Raw genomic sequence first — 18,860 nt, 5'->3', positions numbered from 1 at the left:
CATTCTAGTACTTGCTTCCATGACTTATTTGTTTTCCCATGCTTCAGGTGAGAAAATCAAAATTATTCCATGAAATGTTCTATAATGCATTGTACCGCAAACTGTTTCAAATGTTGAAGAATTTAAATGGGGTTGAAAAGCAAAAGGAGGGTCTTCTAGAAAATGGAAACATGCAGTTATGGACAACTTCCAATATGTACTTGCTCTTGCCACTTATAATTGCTCCACATGATCATGAAGCAGTAAGTATTGATTGGGAGGGTGTTAATGCTTGTGCCACGATGATGAATTTTTGGAAGAACACTTCTTTGCCCATTGGAAAGTGTGGATTCTTTGGTGCCATGCAAAGTTGGTCGTTTTTCAGTACTACTTGTGAGGATGAACACATGATGTCAAGAATATTCCAACTTGCTAATGGAGCCTTCCCTATATCAGACCTGAAACATAGAGTGGTTTTGTCTGTTCATACTGGTCGTGTTTATTGTATAATGGATATGATACACAACACTATGGCTGATAGCCCATTTGAAGAGGATGCAACTTCACAATACAGTTCTTACGCAGATTATTTCAAGAAGAAGTATTTGTTGCCAATGTTTTGTTTTTCTATATATTCAGAATATAAAGTTCCTAGTGTTGAGATTTCTTTATTTACTTCTCATGCGGAAAAGCTATTATTTGATATCTTTATCTGTGTAGGTATAACATCGAACTTAAATACCCTGGGCAACCATTGTTTCTTTTGAAGCAGAGCCATAATCCACACAACCTTCTTTTGGGTAAGCCTAATTCTGAAGCTAAGCATATTGATAGCAGCCATATATTGCTATTGGTAAAATGAACTATTTGCATCTGCCATTTTTGAGATTAATCGGTAATTTCCAATTTATGAAATTTAATAATATCTGGACTGCACATGAAATGTTCTGAAACATTAATTTTCACTGCGGTGAATTGTATCCTTCCCAATTCTGCTTTTATGGGCACTTGGTTTTTGCCTTGCGTAATTCATTCTACGAGGAAAACTTTATAAGAAGTGAACTTAAATATACATGTTTATTGTGTACTTTTAATGTTCTGCAATGAATATTGATGGATTTATTTTTTGTTGTTGCGTTTGACCATTGAAGCAATTTAACTATGATGAAGAGGATAATTCTTGATGATTTAGTTTGATATTTGCTTCTGATTTTTCACCAGCTGGTTCTTTTGAAAAGAGTGGTCCTGAAGACGATGTGAAGATGCCAGTGAATGGGCCACAGGGCTTCATCAGAATGCCTCCTGAGCTTCTAGTTAACCTTAGTCTATCAGGAGATGTTTTGAAGTCCTTTTACTTGCTCCCTTCTTTGATGCACCGAATGGAGTCCTTGATGTTGGCTTGCCAGCTTAGAAAGGAAATTACTTGCCAAATCGGTGATCACAATGTGTCTAGTGCTTTGGTATGCTTTCTAGCTGTTCATGGTGTATGCAAATGCTTAATTTTAAATACTTAACAAACTCAAAATATTTGCTTTATGGACAGATGTTGGAGGCAATTACAAGTAAAAGATGTTCTGAAAATTTCTCCCTTGAGCGTTTGGAGTTATTAGGGGATTCAGTATTGAAATATGCAGTAAGCTGCAAGCTCTTTCTGAAATATCCAGAGAAGCATGAAGGGCAATTATCTGCTTGCAGGTCACGGGCTGTATGTAATGCAACACTTCACAAATTGGCGACGAACCACAAGTTGCAGGTATAATGTAAAACATTTTAAAGTGAATATGTAGTTGAATTTTGATGTAGAGGACTTGAATAAACATAGAAAATCAGCAAGAAAGTACATTGGGACAATCAATTTTGGATAAGCCCTAAGGTTTTCTCCTACCTAGGGCTCAAGTCTTAGGCTTCTTTTCCCAAGATAGTCTTTCTTTTCTTAAAAGAGGAATACATGAATGTCTTTCCAGCCCATCCACGCCTTTATTTATATTGGCAAATTATTGATTTGGACAATATTTGTCCATACAATTAAATTTTAACTAAACGGTCCAAACTTAATTATAACTTAATACTAAACTCCTTAACTTGTCGGAAGCATTACCTTGCGAGTTCTCATAAACCACAACTCCAGCTAACGACCATGCTCTCTTAAACCAAGCCTCCTGCTAATTCCATCTCACACTTGGTCATGTCCACTGTTTCCACCAAGTCTCACTTGCTTATGCACATGGTCAGGTCCTAGCGCTACCACCATGTGTCTCGGTATGTGGCCAAATCTTCCGCTACCACCACGACCCATGTTGCCGCCTACAATCTCAAGAGGATGATCACACACTAGCTTGACCATAGGTTGACCAATCATGCCGATTGTCAAATCTCCTCTACTTAGCCTCACTAGGGCTAGGTTGATGGCTTGCCCCATCACACCTCCCATTGGTGGAAGAGGCCTCTCCGATTGTTGAGTTAGAGGACTCCTCCTTCTGACCCACTTCCATCATTGATAGTCTCCTTACAATGACCCACTTGAGTCATCACTTGGCTCCTCAGAGTCAGTGGTCTCATCACCTGACCTAGACTCCGCTTAAGCCTGTGCTTTTGTCCCAACCAGCTGCATTATGTTCAACAACCGTAATTAGCTCAATTGCACTAAGGTCTCCTTTGTCCTGCTCTAAATGAACAGTGTTGAGCGTTGCTTTTGTGGGCACACCATCGCCTAATGGCCGCTTCCGCATATGAAATAGCCTGAGATGGCCTTCTGGGGTCCCTCTTTTTGTTTTGTTTTCTCCTTCTTAGGTCTAGATCCATTCTAGCGCACCACCTTCTTGCCTTCCATCCTCGATGGACTATCCTCGTGGTTTGACTCTGCCACACCACGAAGATCTCACGAGGGAGATTTTCTCACTACACACTCAGTGCAGTGCTAAGTCTTAGTCCTAACCCAACCCAGGCTTAGCCAGCCAAACATTAGACAAGAGAATTTGAAGCACAAGCTCACACATAAGGGTCACATAAGCAATAGTCAAGGGTCGTAGCCCACTGGTATTCCACTATACAATTGCCAATGTATACAGCCACGCACTTCCTCACCAGGGGCTTGGCAAGGGGTTACTATAGCTCTAAGTTACACATTCGAATTTCAAATACACATTATACACGTGTTGGTCATGCTTCCACCATGACTTGTATGGAGGCCACCTGGCCACCACACATTCTACATCAGTTACCTGGCCACCCTCATCACTGCGTCAATTTCACACAATCCACCCTTTATCCCTCAATCTCGTGCAGCATGGTGCATGGCATGTGGTGCAGGCTGAATGATGTGGTTGGTAAGTGCAGTGTAGGCCGACTAGTGCAGCCTGATACGTGTGGTGCAAGCCCAATGGTGCGTATGGTGCATTGGTGGTCAAAGTGGGTCAAGGAACTCCTTGGTGCATCACCCAATGCATATGCTACTTTGGCAGGATTAGTTGTCACTCACAAAGATCTAGTTCTTTATGTCAAACTAGTGTATATGTAAATATTGATTCATGAATGGGCAATTTGTCCTTGTCTAGACCATGTATTCTCTGATGTTCAAAGTTCCGATGTAGGCCTGCTAAGAACTCTTAAGATCCTTCATTGCCTGGTTTGTTTTGTAATGGCATCAATGGCGTGATATTAATAGGCTGATAGTGTTTTATACCTTATCATCTCCCCTTGCTGCCAATTTTCTATTTTGTGAAGCACCTGGTAAATTCTAGCTAGATCATCTAATTGCAAGTATGTCTTAATTACTGCCTCCCATACATCTTTTGTAGTTCTAAGGAACAACAATCCCTTGACTTGGAATGAAGAAGCCATGCCATTACAGTCAGATTCTCACTTTTCCTTTTTTTAGGGGATGGATCATCTAGGCTCTTTCCATCTTCCCTATGATGTGTAACCCAATTTTTTCTGGCGTCCTATGAACATTTGACAAATTAGGACCATTCTAAATAGTTTGTCATATCTAACCTTGAAAAATAAGCTATGTCATATGAAGATAAAGTACCTCTTACGGCCCTTAGTTGCCACATTCATAACCAGCTTGAGCTTTCATAAAGGATTTCTTAACCAGCTTTCCTTGAACACATGATTCACATACTCTGGTTAAGTCTCCATTGGGATTATTAATTAATCCCTCTCTTGTTACCTCTCCATCCATTTAGGATTTATGTGCCCTAGTCTCATGTGCCATATATATGCATCATCATTGTTATCATTGTAACACGAGACATAAGAAATGGAATTATTTATTGCAACTGAAAGGAAACCATCTACAGGATGACCATTCATGACTATTTCGTTTCCATATTTCACCTCCACCTTATGACCAGTAAAAATGGTGGAGTAGCTTGCCTTAGCCAATTTAGCGACCAAAACCAAACTCTTCCTCATCTCAGGAGCATAAAGAGTTTTCTTAAGACCATGCTTTTTCCGTTCTCAAGTTGAAGGACAAAATCTCCAATACCTAGAATTTCAGTCCTTTGATTCCCACCCATATAGATATACTGATCCTCGGGGGCAACATGCTTGAAATTTCTATATCCATCCTTGGTGTTTGACACATGGGCAGTGTACCCAGAGTCAAAGCACCATGACCCCACTTTTGGGTCAACTAGTATAGTCTCAAGGACCACATAAGCATGCTCCCTATTGCCTTTGGGATTGGTATTCTTGGGTGCTTTGCAATACTGAGCTATGTGCCTAAATTTCTTACAATTATAGCACTGGGTATTCTTAAATCTTTCTTCTTAGGCCTATTATTTCCTTTTTTGTTCTCATTTGTTTTGTTCTTACTCTTTCCTTTGCCCTTCTTCTTCTTGAATGAACTAGAGTCGGATTTAAGGTTTACCAAATTTACAAAGTCATTGAAGTATGGCGAGACAATCTCCTTTCGTCTTCGACTTTATGTTTGGCGTTGATCTTGTCTAACTTCGGTATGCTTTCCCTTGCGGTAAGGCCTGAAATGAAGTTTTCCCATGAGCTCAGCATAGAATTCAGCATCTGACAGATTTGCATATTTTCATGTGCAGCCTTGAGTTAATTTTCCTCCTTCCTTAATCTTGAAAAATGGATATTGTTTCATAGCCATGGTCTTTCTAGTGAAAGAATGTGAGGCATAATCGGTCTCAAGTCGTTCATAAATCTCCTTTGCAGTCTTCAGGTGCTCATACTCAAGAGCAAACGTGTCACCCATGGCCATAAGTAGCACATGCTTTGCTAGAGTGTTTTTACGCTCCCACTGAGTATAAGCATCTCTTACAGCCTGCCTTTTATAAGATTTCCTCTTGGTATAGGTGGGCGGTCATTAGTAAGCATTTGGCTAAGTCCTTCAAAGAGGACATAACTTATTTTTCTCTTCCAACTAGCATAGTTCTTCCCATCAAATCTTTTAGACTTAATAAATTCAACCAAGAAATCTTTTGATGTCATTTTTCTTGACTCAAATAAAAATAAAATACGACAGTAAAAAAGAGGCTTTGATACTAATGAGAGGTGTGGCTATGTGGAACTCAAGGTATTAAATTAAAAAAAAAATCTTTTACTTTAATTCAAAATACCTGAATTCCACTTACAAAGGTTACTAAATATTGTTGTAAATCAAAATAGTGTCCGATACAACCTCGGATCTCTATTTTCACTGCCAAAAGAAATAGAAACTATCCAGGAGCTTTAAAATAACTTTCATCACAATTTTTAAAACAAAATAAGTTCCTAGAAATTCACAGAAAATAGGAAATAATACTGAAAATTAATTAAAACTATAGAAGTTACCCTACCAGGACTTAGTACACCTCACACCCGATTCCCTGACCAATGGCGCGCTTTTACTCCTTAGGGTGTTGCGGCTAAGATGGGGAAGCTTTATGGGCAATACGTTGTTTTTTTTTTTTTAGGGTTTTGGAGAGCTTAAAAATCAACTAGGGTTTATAGTAACCCTATGTAAACAAAATAGGGCTGATCTTGCGAGTTAATCTCTCCTTAAGGTGTGCTTCTCTCTTCTTTCTTCAAAATACGGCAAACATCTCTTAGGGTTTGAAAGTCCCACCCTTTTTCTCTTTTCTTTTCGTTCTTTAATAGAAGCTACTTAAAAGGAGAGAGAAAGAGAGGGTAGCGTGATTCTCTCTAAGACAAAAGATGGTCACATGGTTTTCAAGAGAGAGCAAAATAGGGCATGATCGAGAGAAAGAAAAATTGGAATGAGAGAGAAGATCTTAGGGCATTGAGAGAGAGAGAAATCTTTTTTTTCTAATGAGAGAGGGGGTTGGAATCTTGTTTAAATAGAAACAAAATCTATTTCCTATTTTGAATAGGACTCCAATCTAAGTATGCCTTAATCCAATTTCTAGCTTGACCTTTAGGATAAATATAAAATCTATGGGGTGAGAGAGATTTAATCAAAGTCATCCATCCCAAAAACAACCATCATGATTTTGGGTGAAAAGATATGAAACTTATCCTCTTAAACTTTGACCCAAGTCCAACTCTTATTTAAAATTGGAATAGGGATAGGAAACCAAATCTAATTTGAAATAGATTTCCTATGTTCACTCTAACTAATTTAAAATATTTAAAGAAGTACAACAAAGTGGAGCGTGCCCCCCACTTCCTAAAACCATGGTGTACTCCTTTGCTCTCTAAAAGGTGGCGTGCCAAACAAATAAACAAAACCTGTAAAGAAAGTGGGGCATGCACCCTTTCTCCCTAAAAAGGTGGTGTGCCCCCTTTTTCCTTAGAAGATGGCGTGCCCTCTTGTTTTCCCTTTAAAAAAGTGAATTCTTTTTTGTTAAAAAAAAAAAAAGTGGCCCCTATGGGGGCACGTGGGCCCCTTTCGTAGAAGAAAGATACACACATGTGGGGCTGGATCCTTGGTCCCACATGTGTTATTTCAAGTTCTGAAAATTTCAAAAATGCCCTTTTAATAAATATAACGGCAGATTTTAAAATTCTGAAAAATATTTAAAATCATAGAAACATTTATAATACCAATTTTTTTACTAGAAGTGGATTGGTACCGATAGGTCAAAAATAGCGACAATAAAGGCACTCCACTCACCCAAGAAACCATGATATAGTATCGATTTCTTATCCAACCCAAGATGATCCATGACCCATAGTCTCATTTCAAGGGCTCATGATTGGTTTGTCAAGGTTGAACAACAAACAGTGGGATCATGATCCTGGAATGTGGATTTTCGTTCCCCTTTTAAGAGCAAGTCTAACACTTGTCACCACAGTGCAAAAGGGTGTTCTCTATGCACATGTACACGTGTCCTTCTATAATGCTGCTTCCTAATAATGCGGCTGCCATGTGTACATTCTGTGCGGAAGTTTGTTAAGGCTTTAGCCTTTGCTCTCAGGGGCCTACAACCGCACACAAGAGACTAAACAGCTCTCCTAGCCTACAAACATCATCCCTGGGTCTCTTCGACCTCAACAAGGGATGACCTACTGCAAACCCTTTTCGATATGCCCAGGGGTTAAGGGTTTTGGACATAACTAGGGCTATTGACTGCCCAACCCTTGGTCAATCAACACACACACTCTTACTGAAGTGCATAGTCCACTATAAAGTATCATATTGACAAGCTCTCTAGGCCTTTAAAGGCCACAAAACCCAACAAACCTAATTGTTGTGAATATCGATCCTGGGTGGTTAGGTTAACTGCTTCTTAAGGAAAGGGAAATATTGTACTTGATTTCTGTCATTTTTCCTCTCTCTCGAACTTGAAACCTGAAGTCTTTTCCTAAGGCACTACTTCCCTAGTTTTCAAAGCCTTAGAAAAGGCCCCCATTCTGGTTTGTTAGGCAAAAAGGATATGGAATATATTTGATGTGATTTTGGCTTGGGATAAAAAAAAAAGAAAAAATTGACAAAATAAGGTCTAGGGTTTCCTTTTTTGTTGGAAAGAAAGAGAATTGTGGAAGATCTTACTTATTGATAGGATGGAACTCACTTGTTGGTACAATAGCGACATGATCTTCCTAAAAATGTGGGTTGTTGAAGCACCACATCTTCAAGTCCAAGAATAAAGGAAATATTGATTCTGGGGTTGCTTAAAAACAATGGACATCCTAGGGTTTCAAGCCTTTCTTTTCTAACATGAAAGTTTGAGGAAGAAGAGAGGAAAAGGACACTTAAGCACAACAATTGGGCAAAAATATGGATGTATATATCATTGTTTAAAATATGGGACAATGTGCCCTATATGTTGACACGTACCTACGTGGGGTTTGAAATACATGTCTTGATGTCAACATGCACATAGGTTACGACTATTAGGGAGTCCAAATATAGTAGGATACTATTCAAAGAACCTCGGTCAATTTTGGTACTGATTGGGTTTCCAAAAATGTGAGGATTTTCCTTAGTCAAGTTTGGTGCTGTTTGAGTTTCCAAGAATGTAGGGATTCGTGGTCAATATACCTTATTATCACATGCTCCGTCATTGGTGGTTTCCTCTATTGCAGCGTGAGCCATGAGGTTTCCTTAATAACAACATGAGGTCATAACATTCACTACAATTCCACTATTATTTTACATTATTTCTTACGTTATTTCAACATTCTTACCTAGGAGTTTCAAAAACTTAATTTTCAGAAATTTAGGTTATAGTAAAACATGCTTAACATTTCAGTCCACGGAAATCTGAATTTCCTTTGTCATATGGGATCCTTGAAACCATCATCATCATTTTAGCCTATTCCCAATTAATTAGGGTCAGATACATGAATCCTAGTTCTCCATTATGCTCTATTAAAGGTCATATCCTCAGTGAAGCCATAAGTCCCCATATCTTTTCGGACTACTTCCAACTACGCCTTTTTGGGCCTACCCCTTGCCCTTTTCAGTCCTTTCACTTGAACTAACTCGTACCTCCTAACAGGTGTTATACTTGGTCGGCGCCACACATGACCAGCCCACCTAAGTCTACTCTATCTCACTTTATTGCCTATTGGTGCCACACCTAAATTTTCTTGAATATATTCATTTCGAATTCTATCCCTTCTTGTCTCGCCACTCATCCATCTCAACATTCTCATCTCTGCTACACTCATTCTATGGGTATATTGTTTTTTGCCTGCCCAACACGCCGCCCCATAGAGCAAACCTGGTATCACCGTTGTCCTATAGAACTTGCCCTTTAGCCTCATTGGTATGCGACGATCACATAAAATTTCAGTTTGCACATCTCCATTTCGCCCACCCAATTCTAATTCTGTGTGCGACATCTTTCTCGATCTGTCTATTTTCTTAGATTATCGACCCAAGACATCAAAAGTGTGGTCTTTTTTGTACTTCCTGACCGTCAATCTTGACTACTTCCTTGTCTCTACTCATATGATTACTAAACATGCACTTCCTATATTCTGTCTTAGTTCGACTAATTTTAAAACCTTTGGATTCTAGAGCATCCCTCCAAAGTTCTAACTTTGTGTTGATGCCGTTTCAGGTCTCATCATCAAAATTGTCATCTGCGAACAACATGCACCACAGTACCTTGTCCTCTAGGTGCCTAGTTAAGTCGTCCATAACTATGACAAAGAGGTACGGGCTCAATGCTGACCTTGATGTAGACCTATTGTCACTGAAAACTTACTCGTCTCTCCACTAGTTGTTCGTACACTAGTTAGCGCCCCATCATACATCTCTCACCAAGTCGACGTAATGTCTAGAGACACCTTTCTTTTCCAACACCTGCCGAATCGATTCTCGAGGTACTCTATCATAAGCTTTCTCTAGATTAATGAAGACCATGTGGAGGTCTTTTGCCTTCGCCCTAAAGTTCTCAATCATAATCTCAGTTGTTAACCTTTCTGGCATAGGATCCTTGAAATGTATTTATAAATTTGTCTTTCAGGTTCGTTTTTATGCTGTCTTATTTTTTATATATATTGTTTTTTGGGTAATATGTTACAGAATTATATTCGAGATGCACCATTTGATCCTCTCCGTTGGGTGGCACCTGGGCAGTGCATAGCTCTTCCTGTTCCTTGTAAATGTGGTTTGGATACTCGTGATGTTCCATTGGATAGCCAATACGTAACCCAATCAACGGCTACAAAAGTTGGATGTGCATGTGATAGGGGTCACAGGTGGATGTGTTCAAAAACAATTGCTGATTGCCTGGAGGCTTTAATAGGGGCTTACTTTTTAGGCGGCAGTTTGAAAGCTGCTATTTCTTTTATGAATTTGATGGGTATAGATTGTGAATATGATGCCACCTTAGTTGAAGAGGCAGCTAACAGTGCATCTCTGCGGTGCTATATTCCAAAAAGTGAAGATCTTGAACTACTTGAGACAAAAATTGGCTACACTTTTTTGGTCAAGGCCCTTTTAGTGGAGTCCATTACTCATGCTTCTCGGCAAGAATTTGGAGCAGGCTTTTGCTACCAGGTGCTATCTTAACTGAACTCAAGTTTCTTCAGTTGTATGTCTTCATTTGACTTCTCACATGATCTTCTGAGTTTTATGTAATACATGGTAAGTGTACATAAAAATTGTTCATCTTTTCTGACTTTTGCTCATCATAATTTCACCAGAGGCTTGAATTTCTTGGGGACTCTTTGTTGGACCTTCTTACCACACGGTATCTCTTTGAAAAACATAGAGATATTGATCCAGGGGTACTGACTGATTTGCGTTCAGCATCAGTGAATAATGAAAATTTTGCTCAAATTGCTGTAAAGCATGATCTTCAACCTCATCTGCTACATGCGTCTGGCCTCCTCTTGGGTCAGATTACTGAATATGTTCAGCGTGTCAAGGATTATCATGATAGTAAATGCCAAGATCTCTCTCTTACACGGTCTAAATGTCCAAAGGTAAATTTATGGTTCAACCTAACCTTTTCTCTCTTACTCTTTTGCATTTGGGTGTGGCTGCTATATCTATCCTAATGCTCTGTTGTATTTTGAACTTCAAGATGCATGGGTTGGTCCTTTCTGGTTCTCCCACCAATTGGTACCTCAAGGTTCTTTTGGGCCATAATCTGCTGGTTTCCTTAATATCCTTCCCCTGAATGCAGGTTCTTGGGGACCTATTAGAGAGTATTGCAGGGGCAATATTGATTGATTCAGGATTCAATCTAGAAACTGTCTGGAGATTACTTGAACCAATACTGTCTCCTTTTGTAACACCATGTAATCTTCCTTTGCCTCCCGTGCGTGAATTGTATGAATTATGCGATTCAAAAGGTTTTACTCGAAGAGTTGAATATGCGGAGAAGGATCTCTCCATTGTTGCTACTGTTGGGATACAACTTAGGGATGCTCGCTTGGTCAGAACAGGAGTTGAGAGAAAAAAGAAGCTTGCAATGGAACAAGCAGCCCGTCAATTGTTGGCTGACTTGGAGGTAACCCAATCTATCACACATGGTTGCATTTGTTTTGTATCATATTTGCCTCAATAAGAGGCAGGCTTGCTTAAATTGTCAACTTCTTATGTTATCTGAAGACATATTAGAACTGCCGTAGCATAGATCTTGATTTTAATTAGAAGTTTTCATCGTTTGGTTCTCTAATTGGTGTTGTTGGGTTGTGCTTGCTTGTCTTTGGTTGATGATGTGGTTATTTTGTAATATTTCAGGAAAGAGGCCATGTGCACTCTCGCTTTGTATCACGGAGGAGTAGACATGTAAATGAAGTCGTTAATAATTCCACTAATCCAAACCCCAGCACTTCTATAACCATGCCAACAGATAGTAATTCCACTGAGAATTCATTCAAAAAGCGAAGGATCATGAATGAGTCATGTTCATTGGAAACATCTCCAGATCCTCCCTCTGTTGATTTGTGTGATCCCAATGTCACTATGCTAGGTAAGCAACTGCATAAAGGCCTCTTATTGTCACCTTTATGCTATGTGATTTGTCAGAATAATTAATGGTCTGGATGCATCTGGCATGATTTCTATTGACATCATACAAAGCAATTGAATGATGGGTTTTGTGATATATTTTTCTGTTGGTTTCATATGTTTGGATATTACTTGGATTGATGAAATATAGAACTGATTGAATTGTTTGAATCTTTGCTTTCCATCTTAGTGATTCAATTTCCCATGTATTTTTCCAATGTTGAACATGTTTCCTTTCAAATTGAATTTAATAATGGAGCAGCAGTAATAGCATAAGCCTTAATATTGTGTGGTCAATGTTCCTTGAGTGACTTTTTCTACATAACATATCAAGTCAATTCCCAGAATGTGCACCACATGAAGAGTTCTACCAGATTCAGTTTCTGTCAAAGCAATTTGATTGCCATTCAAGATTCTCAAGGACACTTCCATTTACCATTTGTGTACGCGCATGTGCATATGTGTCCCTGTACATGGGATTATGTATGCAGCGTATATTATACTTACATGTTTATGTCGTAGTAGATTAGAAACTTAATCCAGAATATTTATCACCTGGCCACCTTTTGATATTTGTTTTTCGTGAGGTACCTGGAGTTGATAACTACATCAACAATACAAACTGTATGTAAAAAGGCTTCAGTTGGAATTGTTTATCCGATAAACGCCATTTTCACCTTTTGCATTCTGTTAGGTGGCAGAATTCCTTTTGGGAAAGCCAGATAAAAAGGGTTCCTGACCTTTTTTTGAGCATAATGTAAAATGCCGCTTATTTGCTCCAATTATTATGTGTGGAAGCTATTTGGAGCTTCAAAATGCTCCCAAACATGGAGCATTAACCTCCTTAGACAGATAAAGTTGTTTAAGTCCCGTACACTGTTTCAAGGCATTTTCAAATGGAGCATAAAGCAAGGTTGGAAAGTTGTGCGCTATCATTCTTGTAGCTCTTAGCTTGAAGCTCCATGAGTGTGTCAACTTGCTTATGGCCATGGAGATGAGCATATCAATAAGGTCTTGAGCTCACTTTCACTGAAAAAGCCAATTATTGGTTAGAAGTCTTTTTGAGAATAATTGACTGTATCATATTGAATAAGAGGATTATAGTTTACATATTGGTGCTGTCTATGCAAAAATTGTGAGGTCTGTGACTCCTACTGTGACTTAGGAGTTATGACAGCACAGAGTACATGTGTTTTGTCATAAATAACATGAGGACAGGTGGGGTGGGGGTGGGGGGGGAGGCGAAGAAAGGGGAGCTCATGGACCTCCAGATGCTTAACGGTGAAGGAGCGTTGCTTATCACCCTGGAACTGACAAAGGTATATAGGAAGGCAGGGGAAGGTGGGGAAAGAAAGGGGAGCTCATGGACCTCCAGATGAGGTCTATAAACATCCAAATGAGGTACCATAGTGTCCTGTTTGGCAATGCATCCACATCTTCATTTGCCTCTCTGAACATGTTTGAAAGAAACATTCTACAAACTGTTGATTCCAAAGGTTTGGTCAAAAAGTGCTCGTAGTCGCCAGGGAATCAGAGTTGCTTTGGAGCCCAAGAGATTACATATTGAGCATCTCCATCCACTACTATAGAGGTTAAGCCTTCCAATGGGGCCTAGGTCCCAGGAGTGGTGGAGTTTGTGATCCCAATAGTTCCTGAAAAAGCGAGAAGTACCTGCGATAAACTGTTCTTGATCAATCCCCTGAACCCTGTGTGAATGTATAGAAACCAATTCTCTTGACTTGGACTACAATGTAGACAAAAAAGCAAGCCAATACACTTTTATATTTTCAATGCACTGGAAATTACAACTTGCGGAATCAAATTACCGCAAGGTCATTGTCACTACAGTGAGCTATTGATTTAAACATACACTCAAATGAGAAGATACAACTCAATTAGGATCCCTTGCACCTAAACAAAACAAGTTACAAAGGGAGATCATCAAAATACACTTGTATAGTGTGCATTTGAAAATTCGACACCACTCAAACTTACAAGGCAAAACTATACATCAATAAACTCATAAAACTTAACACAACATGATCTCCATTTCATCAACATATATATGCTCAAGAGTGCAATGCATCATGACCATGGGAAGCCAATTGGAGCTCTCAGGTGCCCAGTTTACGGCTTTGAGTATTAGCTATATGTCATTGGGTGAAATGCTATGGCATACCTCAAAATCGGGCTAATTCATTATCTAATAAGTGAGGAGCCAAGCATCTACTGATACACACTTAAGACATGAAAGGATTTGCAGAGATCTAAAGATCGAATCAAGTGGGAAAATCGTGGGAGAAACCCGGGCTCTTAAAATACAAAACCAGTTCAATTGAATTCACAATTCGGTTCACAAAATTTCAGCATAGTCTCCTCTTATAAAACCAACAATTCAAGGGATCAAAAAGAAAATCTAAGTGACTGATATGCTTATGAAAATCTCAGAGAAATATCAACCAAAATTAAAGGAAGAAAGCTGATGGAATCTATATTAAAATATGCATAGAAGATGCCTTCAAGTATATGGATCAAGAGAGATCAAAGATTATTCAAAGGATCATTCCTTTATTAAAATACCCATGCTCTTTACATTCAATAAAACTGAAACCAAGATGGAGGGTATACCTTTATGGTAATTTGGCAAATATTCCAGCAAAAAGCAAATCTCAAAAGTTCCCTCCATTTTATAAGAGCATGTGGGGCTAATGAAATTATGCCACATAAGCTAGGTAGTTAATTGCACATTTACCATATACCCTTAAGGTTAGGCTTGTAATTACAAACCCTATTCCCCTCCTAGAAACTACTACACATGTACACAAACCCGTTGCCTTAAGCATTAAACATGTGCTACAAAGATTTTTTTCAAAATCTCAATACAAAATTACATAAAACAATGCCCATAACATAAAACAACAATCTGCATAATGATATGGGGTTTCCTTGAGGGGGTTGACGTCACCCCCACATCATCCTCCCCGAGAGGTAATGTGGGACCCCCAAACCACCACATGGACACCCATTGGCCCTTTGGATGTCCTGTGTGGGTCCCGGGGAACTGTCTTTGTTTGTTAGTTATCCCAAACAATTTTGAAAACAGGATTTTCTTTCCTAGAAAAATTTGAAAAAAAAGCTCAAAAATCCATACAACATATTTTAATGATTTTTCATCAAAATAAATCATTTTGGCGTTGTTTAAAACTTTTACAAGGGAAATTAGGATTCTTGAAGTTGAATTACAAATCAGAGCACTTCACTCAGCTAGATCTAGAATCCAAAGCCGTCTTCTCAGTATGACCCAATTGATTCATAACCCACAGTGTATAATCAAGGGCTCATGATCTTAGGCTACCAAAGTCAAAACCAATGTGTGACATTAAATCCTCAAGTATAAGTGGATTTCAGGTGCACCTCCTAAGCAACATGCACACATGGTGTAGGGGTTCCTCTCTTCGCACTTGCGGATCCGTGGAAGAGAGGCTTCCCATACATTGCGACTGTATATGCATATGCTACGAGAAGGTTCTAGAGTCGGGGATTCAGGCCAATGTCCTCTATTTGCCCTAGCCTTCCCGTACATGGCTATTTTGTCATCAAGTTCATATAAACACATAAGTCACATCGCCATGGCACAAACATAACAACTAACCTTGACTAGGAGGTAACCCTCTCGGTACCTCCCATGCATATAAATCTTCCTCATGGTTTAATCGGGATTCCATGGCTCTTGGTCCCAGTGTGCCAAGATCCTAGAGTCATGCTGCTTTTTTACTCCCATTGAAGTCGGGAGCCATTGAAAATGTCAAAATTTAAGGCCTTGAAAGGACATAACTTTAACACCCTGTAAGTCCAGGACGGTCAAGGGATTAACCAACAAAGTTCAATCTGATGACATCCATCTCCGGTGGGACTAGGAACTTGATCCTTGGTCGTGCATAGTCTTTGAAGGCAGTATTATCTTCCAATTGGTCATGCAAGTCCTCCACTGATAAGAACTAGAATTCGTTTTTGTTCCTCATCGAGATCACTTTCTCTATAATTTGATCAACCACTTTCTCAACTCGAGACGCAGGGAATGGAGTGGACAAGAGGGCGCCACAGTTTGGTGTACCACAACCCTTGAACCACCAAACCCATCCAATGGCCTAAATAGAGGACAAAGTTTTGCCCAATGCAGAACATTCTATGAAGGGATGAGCTATAGTTTCTTCATCCTTGCACATGGCAATTGGATTTACTCTATGTGCAGCTGATCACATATGAGGACCTTGTTTTAAACCTTTATCACCCAATTGATAGCTTGTATATTTGGTGGTAGGGAGCAGAGCCATGCTTTGTGGGTGACAAAAGGGGCGAGGGACTGGTAAAAGGAGGCCAACCTTGAAGCCACTACTTGGGGCAGGGGTTGGTTCATGCCATCCTGACTCAACTAGAGTTTGGGATATGTTTTGGCTTTTGGAGTATCCAATAGAGGGTCCAGGTCGGATATCTCATTATCCTTTAGGTCCTTCCAAAACCTGGGAGACCAGATCAGCTGCTCTCCAATGATTTTATAAGATTGGGACGCCATCGCCCTTGGCCCATTGTATGTGGTCTTCGGTGGAGTGACTCCCAAAGTGGAGCCCCCTGACCACAAATCCTTCCACTACCTCACCTTCCCCTATTCTCACCCTGGATTTTATATCTGATGCAACAACCAAGTATCCGGAGACTATACCTTTCCAAGGCCCATAGGTATCAATTGAGTCCCAGGGCAATAACCGTTTCATCTAGTCCTTTACCTGTTCTTAACTACTTGCTGCCACAAGTGCCCCTGGTAATTCACAAATCAACGCAAGCACTTGCTGATTATGTTTGCCACCCACACCAGATCATAAAAAGTCTCTAATCATGCACTCTGAGCATTTTGCAAAGGCTGCTATTGGCATTCTAAAGAAACATATGGAGAGCGGCATGTTCACTAGGTTAGCCCTGGTTCAAATAAGTTAGTGCTCAGAAAGCATGTTATAGGCCCAAGATCCTTAAACCTAAACTTCACATATAAATTTTAATACGTCTTCAAATGTCCCATAAATTTTTAGTAGTATGGAAATGCTCAATACTACGATATTACGTCCATCTGAAGGTTATCAACTTATACATGTATAGGGCTTCTACCCATCTCTGAGTGCCCTATGAAAATAGAGTGGTGCGACATCTAATGATTAGTCACCTTAAACCAAACTCACCACTATTTTAGAGATCTTATGCAAGTTACTTGCAAGTTGAGACCATGTAAAATTTATTGTGTTTATCAACTAAGTAGGATTTCAGAAATAGCTGAAGTAAGGAGCTATCTACCCTAGACATGTGCTTAAAACCATGTTCTAGAAAACAAATCCTCATCATATGTAACTGAATATTGTGAACAGCGAATGAAGAAACCCCTGATGAGTCTCTTACATGTCTCGGTAGTTGAATGCATGTTCATCGATTAAAAACTCAACGACATTCTTCATTCCATTACTAGATGCGGATGCATATTCATCATATACTCAAATCCTATTTGCATTTAAAACCTAACCTGAATCGCGTAAGATACTGTTTGGAACTGGGATGAAAAGATATATTTTGTGATTTCAAAGGGTGATTATCTGCTCTCTTCCGTTTTTCAGTGACACATGCATCTCTTTCTCTCACTCTCTCTCTCTCTCTCCTAACAAAAAATAGTCAACCCTGCAGTGAAGGTGTCTGTGGATATGCGCAAGGGTGGCCCACGGACAAGTTTACACCTGCTTTGCAAGAAGTTAAATTATAAAATGCCTGAATATCAGTCAATTGCGGAGGGCTCAAGGTTGATTGACCTCATCTTGGAAGCCATATCTATGAGAGAGATTTGATTGTACACAAATTTTACTTATATGTTTCACCTTCATGTTACCTGCAGGTTTGTCACAAAAATGATATTATATTTGCCCAATTCTGATGCCATTGAAATTAAGGGGGAGCAACGAACTGATAAGAAAAGTTCTCAAGATTCTGCTGCGCTTCTCATGCTTCATGAGCTTGGGAGACTCCAGAGATGCATCCTTGAAGAATGCTGAAGAGGCGTGATGTCTTTATGGTTCCATTTGTATAATCTCATGCATGTATTTAAGCAACTGGGTGTGATTCATTGTTACCCACTCTTTAGCAGTGTAGGTAAACAGGTGAATTTACACTTGATTGGAAATTTTCAACTGTTTCCAAAATGTGCTTGTGGACCGTTCTGTAAAGGTGTTACAGATTTATTTATCCATTTCATGCTCTCTCTCTGCATGCCCGCAAGCCGCTCAGGCCCTTGTTGACTTGAATTACTGAGTCCTAGCATGGAAACGTGGTCTACCTCATGAGCAATGGAGCTGGGAGATGGCTGGAATAGATCCTAGTATTCATGCTTTGCAAAGTGATTTTGTTGCAGTTATACATTGGTTCTAATGTGACAGACGGCATGACAACAACGATTCATCCAACATTAGGATTTGGTGACAATCAACATTTTACTAATACCGACAGAAAAGTCATTGAGCAACTTTGAAGAGTTCTTCCTACTTGTGTAGGAAAAGTGAACCGGAACGGATAACTGGACATGGGTTCGGAAGTATGGGTCCGGAAGCAGTTCAACTGGTCTAATTGGTAAACCAGCCTGTTCAACCGGCCTAACCTGGCAAGTCCCAAGCAATAAAAAAAAATGATTAAAAAAAAATACAAAAAAATATAATGAAAAATGGAAAACATATTTAAAGCATGATTGAACGAAGCACATCCAAATGAAGTTGAAAATTGATGAAAAAACAGATTTTACAGGTTCGATTTATATCCAAAGGTAGTTTTGAAACTTTCCAAAAAGATGGGAAAATATAAACATAAGTATTAATGGTCCAAACGATTTCCAATCTTTGCAAAAATGGTGATAAATTAAAAAAAATACATTACAAACAAAATTCCTTATTTTTTGGGATTTATATAATTGTCTTTT

At 39.3% G+C, this 18,860-nt stretch overlaps 1 protein-coding gene across 9 annotated transcripts in view; it reads left to right on the top strand.

The window, feature by feature from the left end:
- The window catches only part of DCL3 (dicer-like 3), a 92,468-nt gene extending 74,308 nt beyond the window's left edge, over window positions 1-18,160 (top strand). For 5 of the 9 annotated variants that reach the window (XM_020672348.2, XM_088855725.1, XM_088855727.1 and 2 more), the window contains 10 exons: window positions 48-580; window positions 700-779; window positions 1,201-1,439; window positions 1,523-1,732; window positions 9,923-10,399; window positions 10,546-10,827; window positions 11,031-11,357; window positions 11,591-11,822; window positions 17,585-17,696; window positions 17,790-18,160. In XM_020672348.2, coding sequence (XP_020528007.2) covers window positions 48-580; window positions 700-779; window positions 1,201-1,439; window positions 1,523-1,732; window positions 9,923-10,399; window positions 10,546-10,827; window positions 11,031-11,357; window positions 11,591-11,822; window positions 17,585-17,696; window positions 17,790-17,946 — 2,649 coding nt within the window. In that variant the 3' untranslated portion in view covers window positions 17,947-18,160. Of the gene's footprint in view, window positions 1-47; window positions 780-1,200; window positions 1,440-1,522; window positions 1,733-9,455; window positions 9,721-9,922; window positions 10,400-10,545; window positions 10,828-11,030; window positions 11,358-11,590; window positions 11,823-17,584; window positions 17,697-17,789 lie in introns of those variants that run through there. The other 4 variants (XR_016047488.1, XM_088855726.1, XM_088855729.1 and 1 more) reach the window with 4 other exon arrangements.
- Window positions 18,161-18,860: the final 700 nt, after the last annotated feature.

Source organism: Amborella trichopoda, chromosome 13, assembly GCF_054954075.1.
Source record: "Amborella trichopoda isolate Santa Cruz 75 chromosome 13, AtrichopodaSantaCruz75HAP2 v2.0, whole genome shotgun sequence".
Lineage (NCBI taxonomy): Eukaryota > Viridiplantae > Streptophyta > Magnoliopsida > Amborellales > Amborellaceae > Amborella > Amborella trichopoda.
Note: the sequence above shows the minus strand (reverse complement) of the source record. Positions and strands in the feature narration are given on the sequence as shown.